Source organism: Caretta caretta, chromosome 7 (assembly GCF_965140235.1).
Source record: "Caretta caretta isolate rCarCar2 chromosome 7, rCarCar1.hap1, whole genome shotgun sequence".
Taxonomy (NCBI): Eukaryota; Metazoa; Chordata; order Testudines; family Cheloniidae; genus Caretta; species Caretta caretta.
In genome coordinates, this window is record NC_134212.1 from 4,968,796 (window position 1) to 4,989,832 (window position 21,037).

General features: G+C 46.0%; 1 protein-coding gene across 10 annotated transcripts in view; it reads right to left on the reverse strand.

Moving 5' to 3' along the window:
* Positions 1 to 21,037, reverse strand: part of CADPS (calcium dependent secretion activator) — a 389,708-nt gene that overhangs the window by 192,588 nt on the left and 176,083 nt on the right. For all 10 annotated transcript variants that reach the window (XM_048859020.2, XM_048859018.2, XM_048859022.2 and 7 more), the window contains exon 6: positions 18,140 to 18,261. In XM_048859020.2, coding sequence (XP_048714977.1) covers positions 18,140 to 18,261 — 122 coding nt within the window. The remainder of the gene's footprint in view (positions 1 to 18,139; positions 18,262 to 21,037) is intronic.

Here is a 21,037-nt window from a genome sequence, read left to right on the forward strand (position 1 = left end):
CTGGCGGCAATTCGGCGGCCGCACCATCACTCCGTCTCTGTGTTTGGTGGCAACGTTTTTTGTTTGGTTTTTTTTTGCCGCTTTGGGAGGCAAAAACGCTGGAGCCGGCCCTAATACTGGGGAGCAATTACATGGACCTGCTCCATTCTGCGTCCTGGAAGGAGTACAGTGCTGGTCAGCACTGCTCTTAGAAGATGAGGAAAAGTCTCCCTGACCTTGAGCTTAGTAAGCTGCTCACAGACCATTTTGCTGCCTTTATTTTTAAATAAAGGAATAATTGTGGCATCTTTGAAGTCTTGTGGCATTTCTTCGTTGTCCCGGATGTTAGTAAGGATCCTCTGGAGTGCTGTTACCATCTTTGGACCTGCAGATTTATATATTTCTGCCAGTATTCTATCTCTGCCCAAGGACTTTCCTGAGCTCATCAAACTGGTTGTCTTTTCTATTTCTTCAAGTGAGGGTGGTGAGTCAAGGTGGTACTGAACTGGCTTTTGAGGTATCTGATTAGTAGCACTTGCTTCAATTGAAGATTGTCTGTTCAGTAGGTGGCTGAAATGTTCAACCCATCTCTGTTCCATGCCACGTTTATCTTTGATGACTGTCCTGCCATCAGCCATCATGAGCGAACCTGTGCCCACCTTTGAAGGTCCATAGACTAGCTTCAAAGAATCAAAGACGTTCTTTGTTTCATTTGTTTCCGCATACCACTGAGTGTCTTCAGCTACATTCTCCCACCATTTATCTTGTATTAAGCATAGTTGCCTTTGACCTTGCTTTGCAGGTGATTGGATCTGTCTCTCTTTAAGGTGGACTGAATATCATTTTGCCAGATTTGGAAAGCCTTTTTTTTTTTCCTTTCAAGAGTACTGTGATTTCCTCGTCATTTTTAATCAGACCAGTCACCCAATTCTAGGTGAAAATAAACCTCTCCCACTGTCAATCTTCACCTTTTCAGAAGGCTCCTCATGATGCCGAATGAAACAGAACTGCAAACGTCTGTAAAGCTCTTAAATGAAACTATGCAACTGGAATGGTAATCCAATTATTTTGCGCATTTAAGGCAGTTCATTTTAAATTAACATTTAAGTAAACTGTAGAAAGGGGGGAAGCAAGCCTCAGTTTTTATTTTTCTACTGATTTGGTTTTATCCAAAGTTGTGAATTCTGCTTAGGGCTTCTCTATGAAAGCAAATATAAATTTAAATTATTATTTAAATACACAACCACACCCTTCTGACGGGCTTTGGTAGGGAAATAGTGAAGAATACTTATGTTGTACCCTGCACAACAAAAACAAAGGATTGAAAACAGGATTTATTAAAAGCCTTCAGGTTTGGTGAGAGGGCATGCTGGCAAAAGGCGCTCTGGCCACTCCCTGCCCCCGCTCAGTTTGAGCCCTTTTCTCTGCCCTTGCCATGTTATTGTTAGAACCAGGGAGAACAGCTGGGTCTCCAAAGCACCTCGCTTAGCAGAACTGGTTGCTTGAACAGTTGCAGCATATGGGGACACATCCTGTGACAGAACTGCTACAGAATCTTTATAGAATTGTTACCTAATAGATAAGGTATCAGTAGGTGGCACTCAAGGATATGTGTCACAGTTCCTGGGTTTTATAGAACCAATATGACTTGTTGGTGTTGTTAAATACAAAGGCTTCCTCTGGTAGCTTTGAACATTAGATCTTAACAGGCCCAAGCAGTCACCTGCTATGAAGATATAAAATCAGCTGCACTGTGTGGACAGTGGAATTTGGTCTCTGTGATTCACTCAAAGTACCATAAGCAGGAACCAAAATAGTGCCCTTGGTAACATCAGGACAAACAGAATTACGAAGTTCTTGGGTTTGTCTTCCCTGCATTGTTAGCTCAAGGTATAACTTGAGTTTTGCCCCTAACCTGACTCCTGTCCACGCACAAAAATCTCTAGCTCAAGTCATGTAGCTAGCTGGCCCTTTGGGAGCTGATGGTGGTGGTGATGGGGTTTGAAGTTCAAGAAACTGAAGCTAATCTTGAATTACAAGAAATCATCAGCTGCTAATCCAATCACATGGGGTATGTCCACACTGTGATAAAAACCCCAGTGGCACCGAGTCTTACAGCCCTGATCAGCTGACCCAGGCTCAGGGCGATCAGGCTGCAGGGCTATAACACTGCAGTGTAAACATTCAGGCTTGGGCGGGAGCTCAGGCTCTGAGACCCTCTCCCCTCTCAGGGACTCAGACACCAGACCCCAACTGGGAGCCTGAACATCTATACTGCAATTGTATAGTCCCATGAGCTTAGTCAGCTGACCTGGGCCAGCTCCAGGTCTTTTATTGCAGCAGACAAAACCTCTGTGTCCCTTGAGTGCTGCTCTCACTTGAGCTAGGCTAGCTTGAGTGGAGTAACTCTAGTTAACTGTTGCAGTGAAAACAAACTCATGTAACTGGCCAAATTCTCCTCTGAATTACATTGGTACTGCTCCCTGGAGTTTAGTGTATTAGTCCTGCACTGGGTGGAGAATTTATTTATGTTATCACAAGAGGACCTAATTCATATTGCATTATTACCTGACATCCGCAGCATCACCCTCCTCTGACCATAGTCGGAGAGTATTGACCGCTATGGAACATTTTAATCATCTGTTCACTGCGAAGCAAAGTTACATTAGGTCCTTTTAAAATTCAGGAGCTGGGGTGGGGGACTCAACTTCCTGAACTCATGACAAAAACAGATTTTCTATTGCTATAGAGAAGAGCAACCCCTATGGGAAATTCCCTGAGAGTTGGGAAATTCAACTTTGCTGACAAACTCCATTACCCAACAGGTGATTTTCAAGGAATGGAGTTAAAGAAAGAAGATGTGGAGTCTTATAAATGCTCAAGGTCAGACAGTGGACTCTGTAAGCTGCTGCATATGAGTCTGAAAACTAAGACCCTAGGCAGGTGATAAGCTTAGAGAGGAAATTTGGTGCAGTGAGCAAAATGAAGGTACTTGGTGAAATAAGAGATAAGCACCCTAGGCAGCTGAGCCCCTTGCAAGCTAATAGAGGAAGGAGCAGAAAGGTAAGGAAGGCTAAGAAGTGCTCCCCTTTCTCCTGGAACAGAATCAGGGTGGCCCATAAAACTAGGGAGGGAAAGAGGAATGGGTGGAAAGTGGTTGAAATATTTCAAAAGCGATAAACAATGTAGTCTGTAAAGAGTGACAAGGAAAGGCTGCTACAGCTGATAAAGGGTTCACAGGACACAAAGGTATGCCTAAACACCCACACTTGGCCCATGCCAACTGACCGAGGCTGGGGGGCTGTACAACTGCGGTGTAGACTTCAGGCTTGGGCTGGACACTAGGCTCTGGGACCCTGAGGTGTGGGGAGGGGGTCTTACAGCTCCAGCCCAAATGTCTACACTGCCACTGTAGAGACCGGCAGCCCAAGCACCACAAGCTTGAGCCCGCTGACACAGGCCAGCCACTCCAACATAATTTGTTCTCCTAATGGAAATAACCCAATAGACCCTGAAAACCGGCTCACCACTTGGGTCAAAAAGGGGTAACATGGTTTGAACCCACATTCAGTGTGGCCTGATTCTCCTCTCAGTCACTCCAGTTTCATATCTGAGTGGCTCTGCTGAGTAAAATGGAGTGACTCCTGATTCATGCTGGGGTAAGCAAGAGGAGAATAAGGCCCATCAAACTTCAAATTTCATTCTCTCCACTCCAGACCTCTGTGGTAAGCAAGCCCATGAGGCTCTTAAGATAGCCAGGGGCCTCTTGGATTTTAGAGGGATTTAATTCACTATTTGAAAGGTGCAGAGAGGACTCTAGGCATATACATTCTCAGACAATTACTCTTTTGAGTGGATTGTAAGTTATACCTGCAGACATGATTATTCAATTACAAGTGAAGTCAGGCACAGAATTTAGCCTTGGGCTCAGCTCTGAAAATTAAAGACCTCATAAGATGTGGAATTTAACTATTTGGGGGTGCTGAAGTATGTTACCAGCTACAGGGGATTTTCCCATAGTCCAAATAGGATTGTTTTACACAGAATGCATTACGTGAGACCTGTCCATCTCCCACATCAGGCCATGGGGGCTTTTCTAGCAAACTAATCCCAAACATGAATTTCCCACTGTGCTACCAAAGGGTGGGTTACATTTAAACACAGGCCAGATCAAGTGAAAAGTTATTCCCCAAAGCAGTCTCCTCAGATGTGGAGCTATTAGGCAGGTTGTAGGATAGGGAATTTTTACCCAGCTATTCCCAGACTGCAACCCCACACCAAAACAAAACTAAAAAGAAAACCATCACCCTACGCCAAGCAGACTTTTGACCCAAGAAGAGAGCTGTACCAGAGACTTTGTCAAGTCTGCTCAGGACTTTGCTATTGATTTTACACATAAGGAGTTCAGCTACTACAGTGCTGGGTAGCAGTGCAAAGTAGAGTCTCCATGCAAACACCAGTCAAAATCCCAGTAGATTTGGGATAGTCCCCAGAGGACTTGGCAATAAATAGCGGGGTCTCCAGTGGGCTTGGACCGCATCTTCACTGCTACTTTTAGCTCTGCTAGCTAGAGCTAGCATGGTATGCATACCAAGCAGCAATCACAGTTCTGAGTACAGTACAGACCTAAAGATATGTCTACACAGCAACTAGACACCCGCCGCTGGGCTGTGCCAGCTGGATCAGGCCACGGGGCTATTTTATTGCTGTGTTTCATCCTAGGCTTGGGCCGGTGCCCAGGCTCTAGGACCCGTGGGAGGGTCCCAGAGCTCGGAAGTCTACACAGCAATGAAACAGCCCCACAGCCCAAGCCCAAGCCAGCTGGCATTGGCCAGCCACGGGTTTTTCTTTGCTGTGCAACTATACCCTAAGTGACTTAGGAGCCAAAGTCCCAACTCACTTTCAATGGGACTTTGGCTCCTAAGTGACTTATATGCTTTTGAAAATTTTACCCTTCAACATTGCTACTTACGTCACCAAACAGGACTGTTGCAAGGGTAGATCTCCTTTTGAGTCCAATGTGAGCAGAGTTACGTGAGGGCTTTGGAAAATCCCTCTCTGTAAACTCTTTGGATCAGGGATTGCTGTGTGGGGGTGTGTGTGTGGGGGTGTGTGTGTGTGTGTGTGTGTGTGTGGGGTGCTCCGAACAAGGAGCACTGATAAGAACCCGTAGACAGTAGTGTAAGCCAAATAACCAACACCCCCCACTTCACTATAAGATCACAGATTGTCAAGACAATGAACGTAGGCATTAGAAGGGTGTGCCCACATATAACAGACAGCAACTCCCAAAGGCATGGTTAACTAAACCCAAACATTTCACATTATCATATCCCCCTGTGCCTTCCCCCCTCCAATCCCTCTCCTCATCTCCTGCCCCTGGTCACCCGAATAAAAGTTCAAGTTTTCAAATTAATCCTGCTGGTTCAAATATAATTTTTCTCGGAATGACAACAACTACCTGAAGAAGAGCTCTGTATAGCTTGAAACCTTGTCTCTCTCCCCTGGTCCAGTAAAAGGTATTACCTCACTCATCTTGTCTCTCTAACAGCTACTTGAGAAACGTAGTCTTCTGTGGCCCTGCACAGCCTGCAAGATCATGGGCAAATTGGATTTCAGTCAGCTTGGAGCTAGATGTTATTTATAATTTAAATTTGGGACAGTGGCCTTCATTTTCAGAGCAGATAAGCAGTTTTCTCATGAGCACAAGGAATTTACATTGCACTTAATTCTTGGTAGACAATTTTGCTTCTGAGCAATGTGTTTTGGGATGTATGTTACTAAACCCAGAGAGACTCTTGTATAGGAGGGCATGGTTTCCATCTACCTGCACTTTACACTGTAGTTTGTAAGAGAGACTTTGCTGTGGTTTTACACATCCTTAAAGCAGAACGAAATACCATGCATATAAAAAGGTTGACTGCTTAAGAAGTTAAAACTCACTGGTTCAGGTTTTACAGATGGCCCTTTCTTGCAGTTAAGGACTGAAATTCCTGGTGTTTGTAGGGGGAAAACGACGTACACAGTCTGGTATCAAAGCATACAGAAAGCGGTTGTCCACGTATGGAGGTTAAGAAGAGAATATTTCTTCGGGAGGCTACTTAAATGTTTCTTCTCTGTTCTAGTCCCTTGCAGAACGGTTGCATTTTTTAGAATGTTTTCCATACAGTAAAAAGTACAAAAGCAACTCCAGCGCCCCATGACCTCAAGGAGAGCTATGGAAGCTCAGAACCTCAAAAAAAGGCATTTGACCCCTCTGAGGATTGGGCTTTAATTCTGTAAACAGATGAAACCTGGCATATCTGGGTTATTGATGAATACCAGAAATGGCATCTGTTTCCATAGCGTGGTATCCTTTTAAAATGCACTGGGGACTATTCTATTCAATATAGGTTCTTATACCATCCTCATCGCCGTAGTAGCTGAATGCCTTCCAGTAGTGCTTTGAGGAAAAGGACTAACATCAGTCACATGAGGTTCATTCTCTCTCTCATCCCCTCTCCAGGAGAGGAAGCAGTGGAGTGTTTTACGTTCATAGGGTGGTTTTTGTTTTTGGTTTTTTTTTAAATGTCCAGGCTGCTCTGGGTTTATGCTACAGAAGGCAAGTCAAAGAAATGCCCCTGGCACGTGGAGTGAAAGGTGGCAGGGTTTGCGATGGTCCTTAGTTCCTTCAGGAGTTCATTCCACAGTCTTGGAGCAGGAGCTGTTGACCACAGTCCCCATCCTGGAGCTGTAGGCTCTTCTGGCTATCCTGGGGCCAGGTCAGGGAGCACCTTGAAGAGAAGGACCAAGACCCTGAACTTGATTTGAGATGCTATGGGAAGTCAGTGTAGAGAGTAGAGGATGGGTGCAATGAGCTTGCAGAGCTCGTGTTGCTGAGAAGCACTGCAGCATTTTGTACTAGCTGGAGTTTCCTAAGGGTGGATGGCTCTATGCCCAGATGCTGCATTTCATTATGGTGTAAAATAATCCAAGTAAAGAGCCCAATCCTGCAACCCTTAGTTTTACAAGTAACGCTCCCAGGAGGACCTCCTTTTGAGGTCAGTGAAAATACTTGCATGAGAAAGGACTCCTCGTTCAAGTAAGGGCTGCCTAAGCTAACACAGTATGTGCAGACCAGTACTGTACAAGTGCACTTTTCAAAATGGGTACGAACAGTCTCCTATAAATGGATCTTGACTAACTCCACTGAAGCAGCAAAAATACCTAAAATTGTAGGTACTGCAGATTCTTATGGAAATTTTCTTCCAAGAAAATTCCAAGAAAAATTTTCTTCTTTCTCTCTGCTATTTTCCCCCTCTGAGATGGATTTAAAACTATTTCTGGAAAGTAAGCCTGGTTGGTGGGCACTCTCTGATTGAGAATATTTCCTTACTTTCAACTGTAGGCATCCACATACCATCAACTAGAAGGAGACTTTCAACTGTATTGTTTTGATACAGATTACTGAATATTCATATTTTCCTGGCACAGAACCAGGCAAAGCTGGAAGAGTAGCAGCATCTTTTATGTCTTCAGAATGGAAATTAACGCTTATGGAATACAACCCTGATCCCACACTTCTATCTGTGCAGATTCAGAAGTCTGCTGCCAGTTACTTTTAATACAGTAACAGAAACATGCCCTGTGGAAATAAGATTCTAGTTCATTCAGGTTGGAATGCTGATAATCAATGGCATCTGTATTTCGGTCCTCGATGAAAAGTACAAATCCCATGCAACCTCCACTTTGTTTTTTCTTAAAGATGTAATAGTTTGTTTGTATATATATTTTTATATAAAAATATATATACAAACACACACACACATATACATATATATATATAAATTTATACACACACACACACACTTTCAAGGTCAACAGCAGCTCAAAACATAAGAACATAAAACAATTAAAACATTAATGAAATCTTAAAAAATTAAAATGATGGATGCTGCATCATCTTTGCCTTCTTTGAAGAAAGCACATTTTCTAGCTAGAGCAAGCTGGCAAACAAAACCACAAGATAAAATAACGTCTATGGCAAACTTCTCTTGTGAATCAGCAGTAAAGGTGAACATTTTGCTTCATGTGTAATGGATAGCAGGCCCTTACCTTGAGAATTTTTACTCACATGAAGAGGAGGTTCCTCATCTGTGCAGTAACTGAGGTAGGAGATGTGTCCCTGTGGGTGTTCCACTCTGGTGTCGGTGCGCTCCTGCGTTTTCGCTCTGAGATTTTTACAGCAGTGCCCGCACAGGCCTCACACGCCAGCTGTGCCTCAATAGTGCACATGCACGACTGGGCGCCTCAGTTCCTTCTCTACAACATAGAGGGTGGGTAGTGGAGCACCCACAGGGACACTCCTCTTGAAGAACGTCAGTTACTGCCCAGATGAGGAACCTCCTCTTCTCCTTCAAGAGATGTCCCTGTGGGTGCTCCACTCAAGGTGACTGAAAAAATTCTGACGACCTCTAGTGCCCATTTGTCCGTAGCGATGGCCTGCCAATTGTGGCAGAAAGGGAGCAAACTGTGTCCCAAAAACTGGGTAGGTAGTATGAGTGCTGGAGTGGGTGAGAGGTCTTCTGTACCCTTGACCAAGGCTTCAAATCTGCTCATTAGGTGGAGGGGGTTGAGACGGTGCCGACGGCTTCGCTGGTGCCTACGTCTCTCGCACTGTTGATCATATGGCTTGCGGTATCATTAAGTGTAGGCCAGATATCGTGGGCGTTGATAAGGCTGATACCTATATTGTCTCCTTCTAGTCGATGGTATGTGAATGCCTAGGGATCTGAGAGTTGCTCTGGAGTCCTTCATGGTGTGCAACACTTTGTTGGTCTTTGTAGCGAATTACTTCTCTCCACAGAAGTGGAGATCTTCCATGGTATTTTGAATCTCGCGTGGGAAAGAAGATAATGTAAACCATGAAGCCTGACGCATCACGGCTGTCATGGTGGACCTGGCAGCCATGTCAGCCGCATTGAGGGCAGCCTGTAGTGCTGTGCTAGAAATAATTTGTCCCTCAGACTACCGCTTTGAATTGTTCTCTCTTGTCTCTGGGATATCATTAATAAAGTCCATGAGTTTCCTATAATTTCTGTGGTCATATTTGGCCAGTAGGGTCGTGTAATTAGCCACCCTGAATTGCAGTGTAGATGATGCATAAACTTTTCGGCTAAGTATGTCTAGTCTTTTACTGTCCTTCCCAGAGGGTGTGGACTGGGAATGCTGCTGTTTGTTCCTTTGGTTGGCTGCTTCGTCTATCAGTGAATGTGGTGCTGGGTGTATGAAAAGGAACTCTGAGCCCTTGGATGGGACATAGTATTTCCGGTCTGCGTGTTCGCAAACAGGCGTTACAGTGGCTAGTGTTTGCCAGATATTCTTGGCAGGGTCCATAATGGCTGCGTTAATAGGGAAGGCCATCTTGGATGCGCTGGAAGGTTGTAATATGTCGGTCGGCTCATGCTGATTTTTCAACACCTCTTCCAGAGTAATCCTGAGCGCGTTCACCACTCTTTTGAAGAAGTTGTGAAAATGAGTAAAATCAACAGCTGTTGTTGGACGTGGGGGCGTAATAGTCTCATCCGGTGAGGGTATGGTGACCAGATAGCAAATGTGAAAAATCGGGACAGGGGGTGGGAGGTAATAGAAACCCATATTAAAAAAAGCCCCAAATATCGAGACTGTGCCTATAAAAATCGGGACATCTGGTCACCCCAGATGATGGGATGAGTTATTGGTCAGAGAGGTGTCAGGTGCTCCCTTTTCCATGTGCAGGTTGTTCTTGTCCTTCAGTCGCAGAAATGTACATAGGCTCAGGAGGAGATCTGATGTCACCTCTTCTGGGGCTGAGTTGGTCACTATGGTGTCTCCACAGGATTCAGCAATCCCACTTTCCAGGGAATGGCATGGGTGATCCCACCCATGGTGTCCATACCAGGGTGGAAGGTCCTTGGAATATGAGAAGAGGCAGGCAACTTTAAGCCTGAAGCCTTGGCACCGAAGCAGTGCGCATCGGCAGCAACTGGGATACAGACAGTGCTGGAGGTGCCCGGAACGTCGTATTTACTGAGCCGCGGAGCGGTCGGCACCAACGAGACAGACCTGCTCGGAGACCATTTGGAAAGCGGTTGGTCTCTGTGAGGCGAAGAAAGTGGCCATTTTTTTTTGTTTTTTAATTATTTGCTGACCTAGGTGGACTTTGTCTTGAGGAGGACTCCGCACCTGGGTTGGAGGGAGGTCTGAGGCACTTCTCCATTGAGATTAATTGAGCCTCAGGTCTCTATCCTTTCATGCCCTAGCCTTTAACAGTGAACTCCCCCAAACAGTGAGCACATTGAGAGTGGCCGTCCGAGATAGGAATGGCATCTCTACATGTAATGCATCTCTTAAAACCTGGTGAGCCAGGCATAGTATGAACTGTCTAACTAACGGACAGGAAAAACGGGAAGGGAAAACACTTTTGTTATTGTTGGAGAGAACGGGGAAAGGAGAGTTCAAATTTATCTAATTACTGGGTAAAACTGTGTAGAAACTAACTAAACTAGCCAAAACGAAAAAATTTTGAGCCAGTCTAAGCTCAGCTCTGTCTCAGGCCGGGGACGGAAGAGAAGGAACTGAGGAGCCCGGCCATGCACACGCACTATTGAGGCATGGTTGGTGTGCGAGGCAGGCAGTGTGCCTGCACGGCCCGTGTGGGTACTGCTGAAAAAATCTCTGAGCGAAAGCACAGGAGCATACCAACACCTGGAGTGGAACACCCACAGGTACATCTCTCGAAGGAGAATGATTTTTATTTTGTCACATTGGTGAAACCCTCTCTGCATTGAAGCCAGTGGGAGTTTTGCCATTGACTTCAGATGGACCAGGATTTCATGCATTGACTTCAGAGGGGATACATATGAAGGAGTTTGCAGGACTGTGATCTAAACCTCTAGGACGATGCTTTTTTGTTCAGATAAGAAACTTGCTGAAAGCTTCACATTACAAAACCCTTATAATTCTTACATCATATACAAGGTTTTAACATCTGAACTTGCATCATATTTGGACAACCCAAATTAGCTCAAAAAAGTCAGAAGAAAATGCCTATTTTTGTTGTTACCTCCTTAAAAGTCTTGGAAAATCAGTCTGGAAAGGTGTGTTTGCTATATTATTTGTGTACAGATGCAGAGTGTGATTTGAAACTTTCAGCTTCTATGATGACAGGTTTCAGAGTAGCAGCCATGTTAGCCTGTATCCGCAAAAAGAACAGGAGTACTTGTGGTACCTTAGAGACTAAAATTTATTAGAGCATAAGCTTTCGTGGGCTACAGCCCACTTCATCGGATGCACAGAATGGAACATATAGTAAGATATATATATATATATATATATATATATATATACACACACACACACACACACACACATATAGATAAGTTGGAAGTTACCATACAAACTGTGAGAGGCTAATTAGTTCAGATGAGCTATTATCAGCAGGAGAAAAAAACTTTTGCAGTGATAATCAAGATGGCCCATTTAGACAGTTGACAAGAAGGTGGGAGGATACTTAACTTAGGGAAATAGATGCAATATGTGTAATGACCCAGCTACTCCCAGTCTCTATTCAAACCCAAGTCAATGGTATCTAGTTTGCATAGGTTTCAGAGTAACAGCCGTGTTAGTCTGTATTCGCAAAAAGAAAAGGAGTACTTGTGGCACCTTAGAGACTAACCAATTTATTTGAGCATGAGCTTTCGTGAGCTACAGCTCACTTCATCGGATGCATACCGTGGAAACTGCAGCAGATTTTATATACACACAGAGAATATGAAACAATACCTCCTCCCACCCCACTGTCCTGCTGGTAACAGCTTATCTAAAGTGATCATCAGGTTGGGCCATTTCCAGCACAAATCCAGGTTTTCTCACCCTCCACCCCCCCACACAAATTCACTCTCCTGCTGGTGATAGCCCATCCAAAGTGACAACAATGTGTAAAGAGTTGTCACTTTGGATGGGCTATCACCAGCAGGAGAGTGAATTTGTGTGGGGGGGTGGAGGGTGAGAAAACCTGGATTTGTGCTGGAAATGGCCCAACCTGATGATCACTTTAGATAAGCTGTTACCAGCAGGACAGTGGGGTGGGAGGAGGTATTGTTTCATATTCTCTGTGTGTATATAAAGTCTGCTGCAGTTTCCACGGTATGCATCCGATGAAGTGAGCTGTAGCTCACGAAAGCTCATGCTCAAATAAATTGGTTAGTCTCTAAGGTGCCACAAGTACTCCTTTTCTAGTTTGCATATTAATTCAAGCTCAGCAGTTTCTCATTGGAGCCTGTTTTTGAAGCTTTTCTGTTGCAAAATTGCTACCCTTAAATCTGTTACTGAGTGGCCAGAGGATGAAGTGTTCTCCTACCGGTTTTTTAATGTTATGATTCTTGATGTCAGATTTGTGTCCATTTATTCTTTTGCGTAGAGACTGTCCAGTTTGGCCAATGTACATGGCAGGGGGCATTGCTGGCACATGATGGCATATATCACATTGGTAGATGTGCAGGTGAATGAGCCCCGATGGCGTGGCTAATCTGATTAGGTCCTATGATGGTGTCACTTGAATAAATAAGTGGACAGAGGCGGCATCAGGCTTTGTTGCAAGGATAGGTTCCTAGGTTAGTGTTTTTGTTGTGTGGTTGCTGGTGAGTATTTGCTTCAGGTTGGGGGGCTGTCTGTAAGTGAGGACTGCTCTGTCTCCCAAGATCTGTGAGAGTGAGGGATCATTTTTCAGGATAGGTTGTAAATCTTTGATGATGCGCTGGAGAGGTTTTAGTTGGGGGCTGAAGGTGACAGCTAGTGGCATTCTGTTATTTTCTTTTCCTGTAGTAGGTGACTTCTGTGTACTCTTCTGGCTCTGTCAATCTGTTTTTACACTTCATTGACAGAGCCAGAAGAGTATATATATCTTACTATGTGTTTCATTCTATGCATCCGATGAAGTGGGCTGTCGCCCACGAAAGGTTATGCTCTAATAAATTTGTTAGTCTCTAAGGCGCCACAAGTACTCCTGTTCTTTTTTCAGTTCTAGTTCAAGCAATGATTTTCAGCTTTGTTTTCTTCAGCCTTTGAAACTATCATTGTGGCACGATCATCTACAGAAAATGGTGTGCTTGGAACTCATCTTAAAGCCATAGAAATATGAGACGGAATTGATTTATGAGGTCATCTAGTTCATCTTCCTCATCCCTCCACTGGGATTTGTGATGCTCTCTGGAGAAAGAAAATCTGATGATTTGGGAATCAGAGGAAAAGTTGGCCTCCTAGCGTAACTCAGGTTCTGACCTTTACCCAGTAAAGCTGTTCAGTTTGAATTTCATTTAAAAAGTGCCAAGATTCTCTAGTGAATCAAAGGAGAAAACTGTCTTTCATCCAAATGGATATGGCTTCAAAATGACTAATCCCAAAAATTAGCAAGCAAAAGTCACAAAATCATTTTCTCCTTCGACATTAATACAGATGCTACATCATTAACAGGGAAGACCTGACAATCACCATTACATCTGAAAAAGCAGGGATTAAAAGAGGTCTAGGATATCCTCTCAGCAAACTAAGGAATTGTATGAAGAGTTACAGAAGGGTCACTGGGTTTTCTAACCATCACTTGCAAGGAACCAATACAGAAAATGTGGGACATAGGTTAGGAGTACCCCACTGCGTAAGTTCCCTCTAAGCTGTGTGGCCACACAGCAGGCTATAAAGGGATGCGCAGGCAGGCAGCCACGGGGGCCTGGAGAGGAGGGAGGTAGGGAGTGGGCTGGGACTGAGGAGGGGAGGGGAGCAAGTTGGGGTGTGCAGGGCTGCCGTGGGCCTCTCCTCGAGCCCTGGAGCTCCTGCTGCCGGTGGGGAGAGGGGGGCTGCTCCCCGGAGTTCCATGCTGCCGGTGGGGAGAAGGGGGGCTACTCCCCCAGAGCTGCTGACGGCGGGGAGAGGGCTGTGGAGAGTCCTCTGGCTCCAGCCCTGGGGTAGCCTGCTCTCAAACGCCCCACCCTAGAGTCTGCTCCCCCAGCTGGAGCCCTCACCCCCCGCACCCCAACTCTTTGCCCCAGCTCTTGAGCCCCCTCCCACACCCTGAACCCCTCATCCCTGGCCCCACGCTGGAGCCCGCACCACCAGCAGGAACCCTCACCCCAACCCTCTGCACCAGCCCTGAGCCCCCTCCCACACTCCGAACCCCTCAGCCCCAACACCGCCACATATCACCTCCATATTGGTGCACATAAAATTTATTCTGCACGTGGATATAAAAAATTAGAGGGAACGCTGCTCCTAACTGCCAGAAGGATGGAAGCAACCGGAGACAAGGAAACGGAAAACACAGGCTGGGACTAGGTTTTAGTTAGCAGTAGAGGAAATCAGATTGCAGTAGGAGTACAGCTAGCATAAAAACTTGATGGACATCATATTGATCACTAGGCTAATGGCAACTGGGCTTCAGCTGAGGGATCTTTTTTTTTTAAATCTCTGTCTACAAATGGCATCCAGTGAAGAGGAGAAAAACATATCATAAGAGCTTTTGGTATGCAGTGAACATGCTGGAAACAATGGTAGTCATGGGTAATAAAAGTGCATATGTAGGTGGATTCAGCTAAGGCAATCGCAGCTGCTTTGTATCACTTTGCTACAGTACATACAATGCTAAAGGCAAGGCACTTCTGGATAACGGACACAGAGTGAAAAATGTGCTTACCTGTACACTCATCTGAGAGCAAGAGTATTAGTGGTTAGTGCTCACAGACGGGGAAGAGCCTCACATGCAAGATGTGGATCTCTTTCTCTCCAAAGAAAGATGCTGCTCTAGCTCCAAGCCTTTCAAAAATGGGAGCCTCAAGTTTGACTCCTCAATCCCAGTTCAGGGACCTGAGTGAGTGGCCCGATTTTCAAAAATGCCAAGCAGCCAGAAGTTCCAATGGGAGCTGGCTTCTTATTTAAATGCCTTAGGAACCCATTTTGAAAACTCTGCATAGACATATGTCGAAGAACCAATACACAGACACATACACACAATGGTCTAGTAGAAAGATTTCATCAGCATGAGTTTGGGACGGTCACATTACTCATGAGTGACAGAACCACGGGTCAGTGACTCAAGTTATCCCAAAAGCTGAAGCAGCTTTTATACCACGCGTTGCCAGCATGTGCAGCTAGCGTCAGTCGGTGCTGAACACCGGACTCCAGTGAGGTAGCCTGAGCTGTCCGTTGCATGTGTGACACGGTAGCCTGCTTAAATACCTGCGGCTCTCTGGTGGCTTCCACTACCCTGACGGCACTAGTGTCTACAGTCTAACAGCCCACCCCAGAGTGAAACTGGCCTGTGTGAAATGGTGCATAACACACCATCTTTTCTGCTTCTTTGTTGAATATTTGCGCTATAAAACACCCAAAATACATACTAACGTGCCGGATAGGTAACTGGGTAGCTAGGCTGGGTGAACGAATTCAGGATTCCCTATTGGGCAGGGAGACTGAAACTTTGATAGCTGCTGATTTGAGGCCAAGATTAATCCAAGAAAGCTGTTCAGTGCTGATGATGTATGTACCCTGCGGACCCTGCTCACTACGTCCTCACACAGCCACTTACGGATTTGATTTTGGTTGCAGGCGCTGGAAGCCTTGTTTTGCAACGTAAGTAATGGTTTGCAGAGGAGAAAAGTTGTATTTAAAAAATGAGGAGGCTTAGAGCTGACACTGTAGAATCTGTCTGGGTATTTCCTGGTATGGAGAATCCGGAGGGAATTTTGTCTTGGCCCCTTCTGAAAATCCTCGGGAAAACACTGTTGGATCTTTTTGTCCCTCAAACTTTGCCAATCAGAGCTGTGCAAAATGTTTACCTCACGCCACTGGGATTTTCATCAGCAGTTTTGGTATGAGTTCTGCCTGCTTTTGAGACTCTCAGGGCCCAGCCGACAGAGAAGGTTTGCACACCTAGCCAATCTTCCCACTCAGGACTAGAATAGCAGGGGGTGCTGCCGGTCAGGATTTAGATTCAGAGGCATGTAAGAAAAGACTTATCTCCCATGATAATAGTCGTCACCTCCCTGTCACCAGCCCCAGCAGCCCCTTGATGGAATGAAGCATGGGGCAGTGGGTGGAAGGGGAGAGTGGGATGGGTCTAGGTCTTGCAGAGGAGAGGAGGGTGGGAAGACGGTAGCAGGGAGAGGGCATTCCCTTTGGTGGTTCACATCTAGCCCCATTTAACCAAACTGAATTTTCCTTTCATGAGCCAACAGATTGCAGCGGCACACATCTCCACACCAGGTGCTCGAGACCTCAGCACAGCACCGAGCCGAGCCAAGCTCCGGAATCCTGGCCTCTCTCTTTCACACACAGGTTTTCTCCAATCGCTCTCTGAGGCCCTGGACTAGAAAGCGCGTTCTTTCCATCATTCTCCAAACTGGTGCCCGCCACCTTGCTTAAGAGGCAAGAAAAGACCAACAGATGAGATTGGGAGCAGGGGGTGTCAGAGAAAGGGAAGAGGAGGAGGTAGAGTGGGGACATGGAGGCACAAAAGGAGTAAAAAGTGAAGAGAAAATGAAAGGATGCTAAAATGCACCCTCTTTCCTCTCTCCCGCTTTTCTTTTATCTTCTTCCCTCTCTCTAGTCGATGTAGGCCTTTATCGCAGCACCTGAGTACGCTCCAGTCGTGCAGCAAGTGACATGACTAACATCCATCACATGTGACACATTCTCTCTCACCTCCCCAGCTGTTGTCCCTGCAGCTTCTCACCCATCACTAACTTCTGCTCAGGCTCCCTTTCTTCCGTCCCCACCAATGTTTCTTGAAAGTATTTTAGAGACTCCCCGCCCCCACACCTATGCTTTTCAGTTCCCCTCCTCTCTTCGTTAAGGCTGCCATTCAGAAGGGAAAAGGAGTACTTGTGGCACCTTGGAGACTAACCAATTTATTTGAGCATGAGCTTTCGTGAGCTATAGCTCACTTCATCGGATGCATGCCGTGGAAACTGCAGCAGACTTTATTTATACACAGAGAATATGAAAAAATACCTCTTCCCACCCCACTGTCCTGCTGGTAATAAGCTATTACCAGCAGGACAGTGGGGTGGGAGGAGGTATTTTTTCATATTCTCTGTGTATAAATAAAGTCTGCTGCAGTTTCCACGGCATGCATCCGATGAAGTGAGCTATAGCTCACGAAAGCTCATGCTCAAATAAATTGGTTAGTCTCCAAGGTGCCACAAGTACTCCTTTTCCCTTCTGAATGGCAGCCTTAAAGAAGAGAGGAGGGGAACTGAAAAGCATAGGTGTGGGGGCGGGGAGTCTCTAAAATACTTTCAAGAAACATTGGTGGGGACGGAAGAAAGGGAGCCTGAGCAGAAGTTAGTGATGGGTGAGAAGCTGCAGGGACAACAGCTGGGGAGATGAAAGAGAATGTGTCACATGTGAGAAAACCTGGATTTGTGCTGGAAATGGCCCACCTGATGATCACTTTAGATAAGCTATTACCAGCAGGACAGTGGGGTGGGAGGAGGTATTTTTTCATATTCTCTGTGTATAAATAAAGTCTGCTGCAGTTTCCACGGCATGCATCCGATGAAGTGAGCTATAGCTCACGAAAGCTCATGCTCAAATAAATTGGTTAGTCTCTAAGGTGCCACAAGTACTCCTTTTCTTTTTGCGAATACAGACTAACACGGCTGTTACTCTGAAACCATTCAAAAGGGAGTTCCTTTTCCATCATTCTTGTTTTTCTTTCCTAGAATACTTCCAAAGACCCGACAGGAAGGATGAGATGATGGATACCCAAAACAGCCCCAGATCAAATAAACACTTACACACACATTTAACTTTATGCAGATGCTTAACCTCCATCCCTATTTAGCAAAGCACTTAATCACATACTTAACTCTAAGCACACATTTAAGTTCCATTATCTTCAACGGGACTGTGCTCATGGGCTTTGCAGAACTGCGGCTACCTGTTGTTCACTGGGTGTAGGGTGAAGCTTTGTATGTTTCTCATCGGGAAATAAATGAAGGAAGCTTTCCCTATGCAAGTTCTAATGATCCCTTCTGGCCTTGATAGCTATACATTTATGAATCTAAGTTCTCCACATTTATTTACTTTTCATGAGAACAGTGCAGCAACGGAGCAGAGAAGAACATGCAGGAGAGCGAGAGAAACTTACGTTGGTTTCGAAGCTTCTGCTTGGTCAGTCTGCAGTTTCTCTCCGCCTTCTACTTCCATAGTGCAATAAACGATGCGGTTTGGAGCTAAGGATTTTAGACCCTGCACTTCCATTATGACAACCTACGGAGTGAAGAGAGGAAGTGTAAGGAAAGTACTGAGCAACACAACAGCGAATTAGCTCTTTCAGCTGAAGCTCTTTCATCAGGGAAACTGCCCAAATAGATATGATATGGGTCTGCTCTTGGGGGGTTCTGAATGCCTTCAACTTCACAATACAGTAAGACCAATACATAAGTCTTGTTTGGGCTGAGATCCAAACAAGAAGCCACTCACAAAACATCAACAATCCATACCACTATGAGCGCTGCAGATTGGACTCACCTTCTGCTAATATTTTTGCAAATTCTGTCAATCCCAGTTCTTTGCCTGACCACACTAGCACAATGTGGCTCTCTGTTCCTTTCCAGTGGCAAGGCCACATAGCCCTGGTCTACACTAGGACTTTAGGTCAAATTTAGCAGCGTTAAATCGATGTAAACCTGCACCCGTCCACACAATGAAGCCCTTTATTTCGACTTAAAGGGCTCTTAAAATCGATTTCCTTACTCCACCCCTGACAAGTGGATTAGCGCTTAAATCGACGTTGCCGGCTCGAATTTGGGGTACTGTGGACACAATTCGATGGTATTGGCCTCCGGGAGCTATCCCAGAGTGCTCCATTGTGACCGCTCTGGACAGCACTCTCAACTCAGATGCACTGGCCAGGTAGACAGGAAAAGAACCGCGAACTTTTGAATCTCATTTCCTGTTTGGCCAGCGTGGCAAGCTGCAGGTGACCATGCAGAGCTCATCAGCACAGGTGACCATGATGGAGTCCCAGAATCGCAAAAGAGCTCCAGCATGGACCGAACGGGAGGTACGGGATCTGATCGCTGTTTGGGGAGAGGAATCCGTGCTATCAGAACTCCGTTCCAGTTTTTGAAATGCCAAAACCTTTGTGAAAATCTCCCATGGCATGAAGGACAGAGGCCATAACAGGGACCTGAAGCAGTGCCGCGTGAAACTGAAGGAGCTGAGGCAAGCCTACCAGAAAACCAGAGAGGCGAACAGCCGCTCTGGGTCAGAGCCCCAAACATGCCGCTTCTATGATGAGCTGCATGCCATTTTAGGGGGTTCAGCCACCACTACCCCAGCCGTGTTGTTTGACTCCTTCAATGGAGATGGAGGCAATACGGAAGCAGGTTTTGGGGACGAAGAAGATGAGGAGGAGGAGGAGGTTGTAGATAGCTCACAGCAAGCAAGCGGAGAAACCGGTTTTCCCGACAGCCAGGAACTGTTTCTCACCCTAGACCTGGAGCCAGTACCCCCCGAACCCACCCAAGGCTGCCTCCTGGACCCGGCAGGCGGAGAAGGGACCTCCGGTGAGTGTACCTTTTTAAAATACTATACATGGTTTAAAAGCAAGCATGTGAAAGGATTACTTTGCCCTGGCATTTGCGGTTCTCCTAGATGTAGTCCTAAAGCCTTTGCAAAAGGTTTCTGGGAAGGCAGCCTTATTGTGTCCTTCATGGTAGGACACTTTACCACTCCAGGCCAGTAACACGTACTCGGGAATCATTGTAGAACAAAGCATTGCAGTGTATGTTTGCTGGCATTCAAACAACATCCGTTCTTTATCTCTCTGTGTTATCCTCAGGAGAGTGAGATATAATTCATGGTCACCTGGTTGAAATAGGGTGCTTTTCTTCAGGGGACACTCAGAGGAGCCCATTCCTGCTGGGCTGTTTGCCTGTGGTTAAACAGAAATGTTCCCCGCTGTTAGCCACAGGGAGGGGGGAAGGTTGAGGGGGTAGTCACGCGGTGGGAGGAGGCAAAATGCGACCTTGTAACGAAAGCACATGTGCTATGTATGTAATGTTAACAGCAAGGTTTACCCTGAAAGAGTGTAGCCACTGTTTTATAAAATGTGTCTTTTTAAATACCGCTGTCCCTTTTTTTTTCGCCACCAGCTGCATGTGTTTCAATGATCACAGGATCTTCTCCTTCCCAGAGGCTAGTGAAGCTTAGAAAGAAAAAAAAAAACGCACTCGCGATGAAATGTTCTCCGAGCTCATGCTGTCCTCCCACACTGACAGAGCACAGACGAATGCGTGGAGGCAAATAATGTCAGAGTGCAGGAAAGCACAAAATGACCGGGAGGAGAGGTGGCGGGCTGAAGAGAGTAAGTGGCGGGCTGAAGAGAGTAAGTGGCGGGCTGAAGAGAGGGCTGAAGCTCAAATGTGGCGGCAGCGTGATGAGAGGAGGCAGGATTCAATGCTGAGGCTGCTGCAGGACCAAACCAGTATGCTCCAGTGTATGGTTGAGCTGCAGCAAAGGCAGCTGGAGCACAGACTGCCACTGCTGCCCCTCTGTAACCAACCGCCCTCCTCCCCAAGTTCCATAGCCTCCACACCCAGACGCCCAAGAACACGGTGGGGGGGCCTCCGGCCAACCAGCCACTCCACCACAGAGGATTGCCCCCAAAAAAGAAGGCTGTCATTCAATAAATTTTAAAGTTGTAAACTTTTAAAGTGCTGTGTGGCATTTTCCTTCCCTCCTCCACCACCCCTCCTGGGCTACCTTGGTAGTCATCCCCCTATTTGTGTGATGAATGAATAAAGAATGCATGAATGTGAAGCAACAATAACTTTATTGCCTCTGCAAGCGGTGATTGAAGGAAGGAGGGGCGCGTGGTTAGCTTACAGGGAAGTAGAGTGAACCAAGGGGCGGGGGGTTTCATCAAGGAGAAACAAACAGAACTTTCACACCGTAGCCTGGCCAGTCATGAAACTGGTTTTCAAAGCTTCTCTGATGCGTACCGTGCCCTCCTGTGCTCTTCTAACCGCCCTGGTGTCTG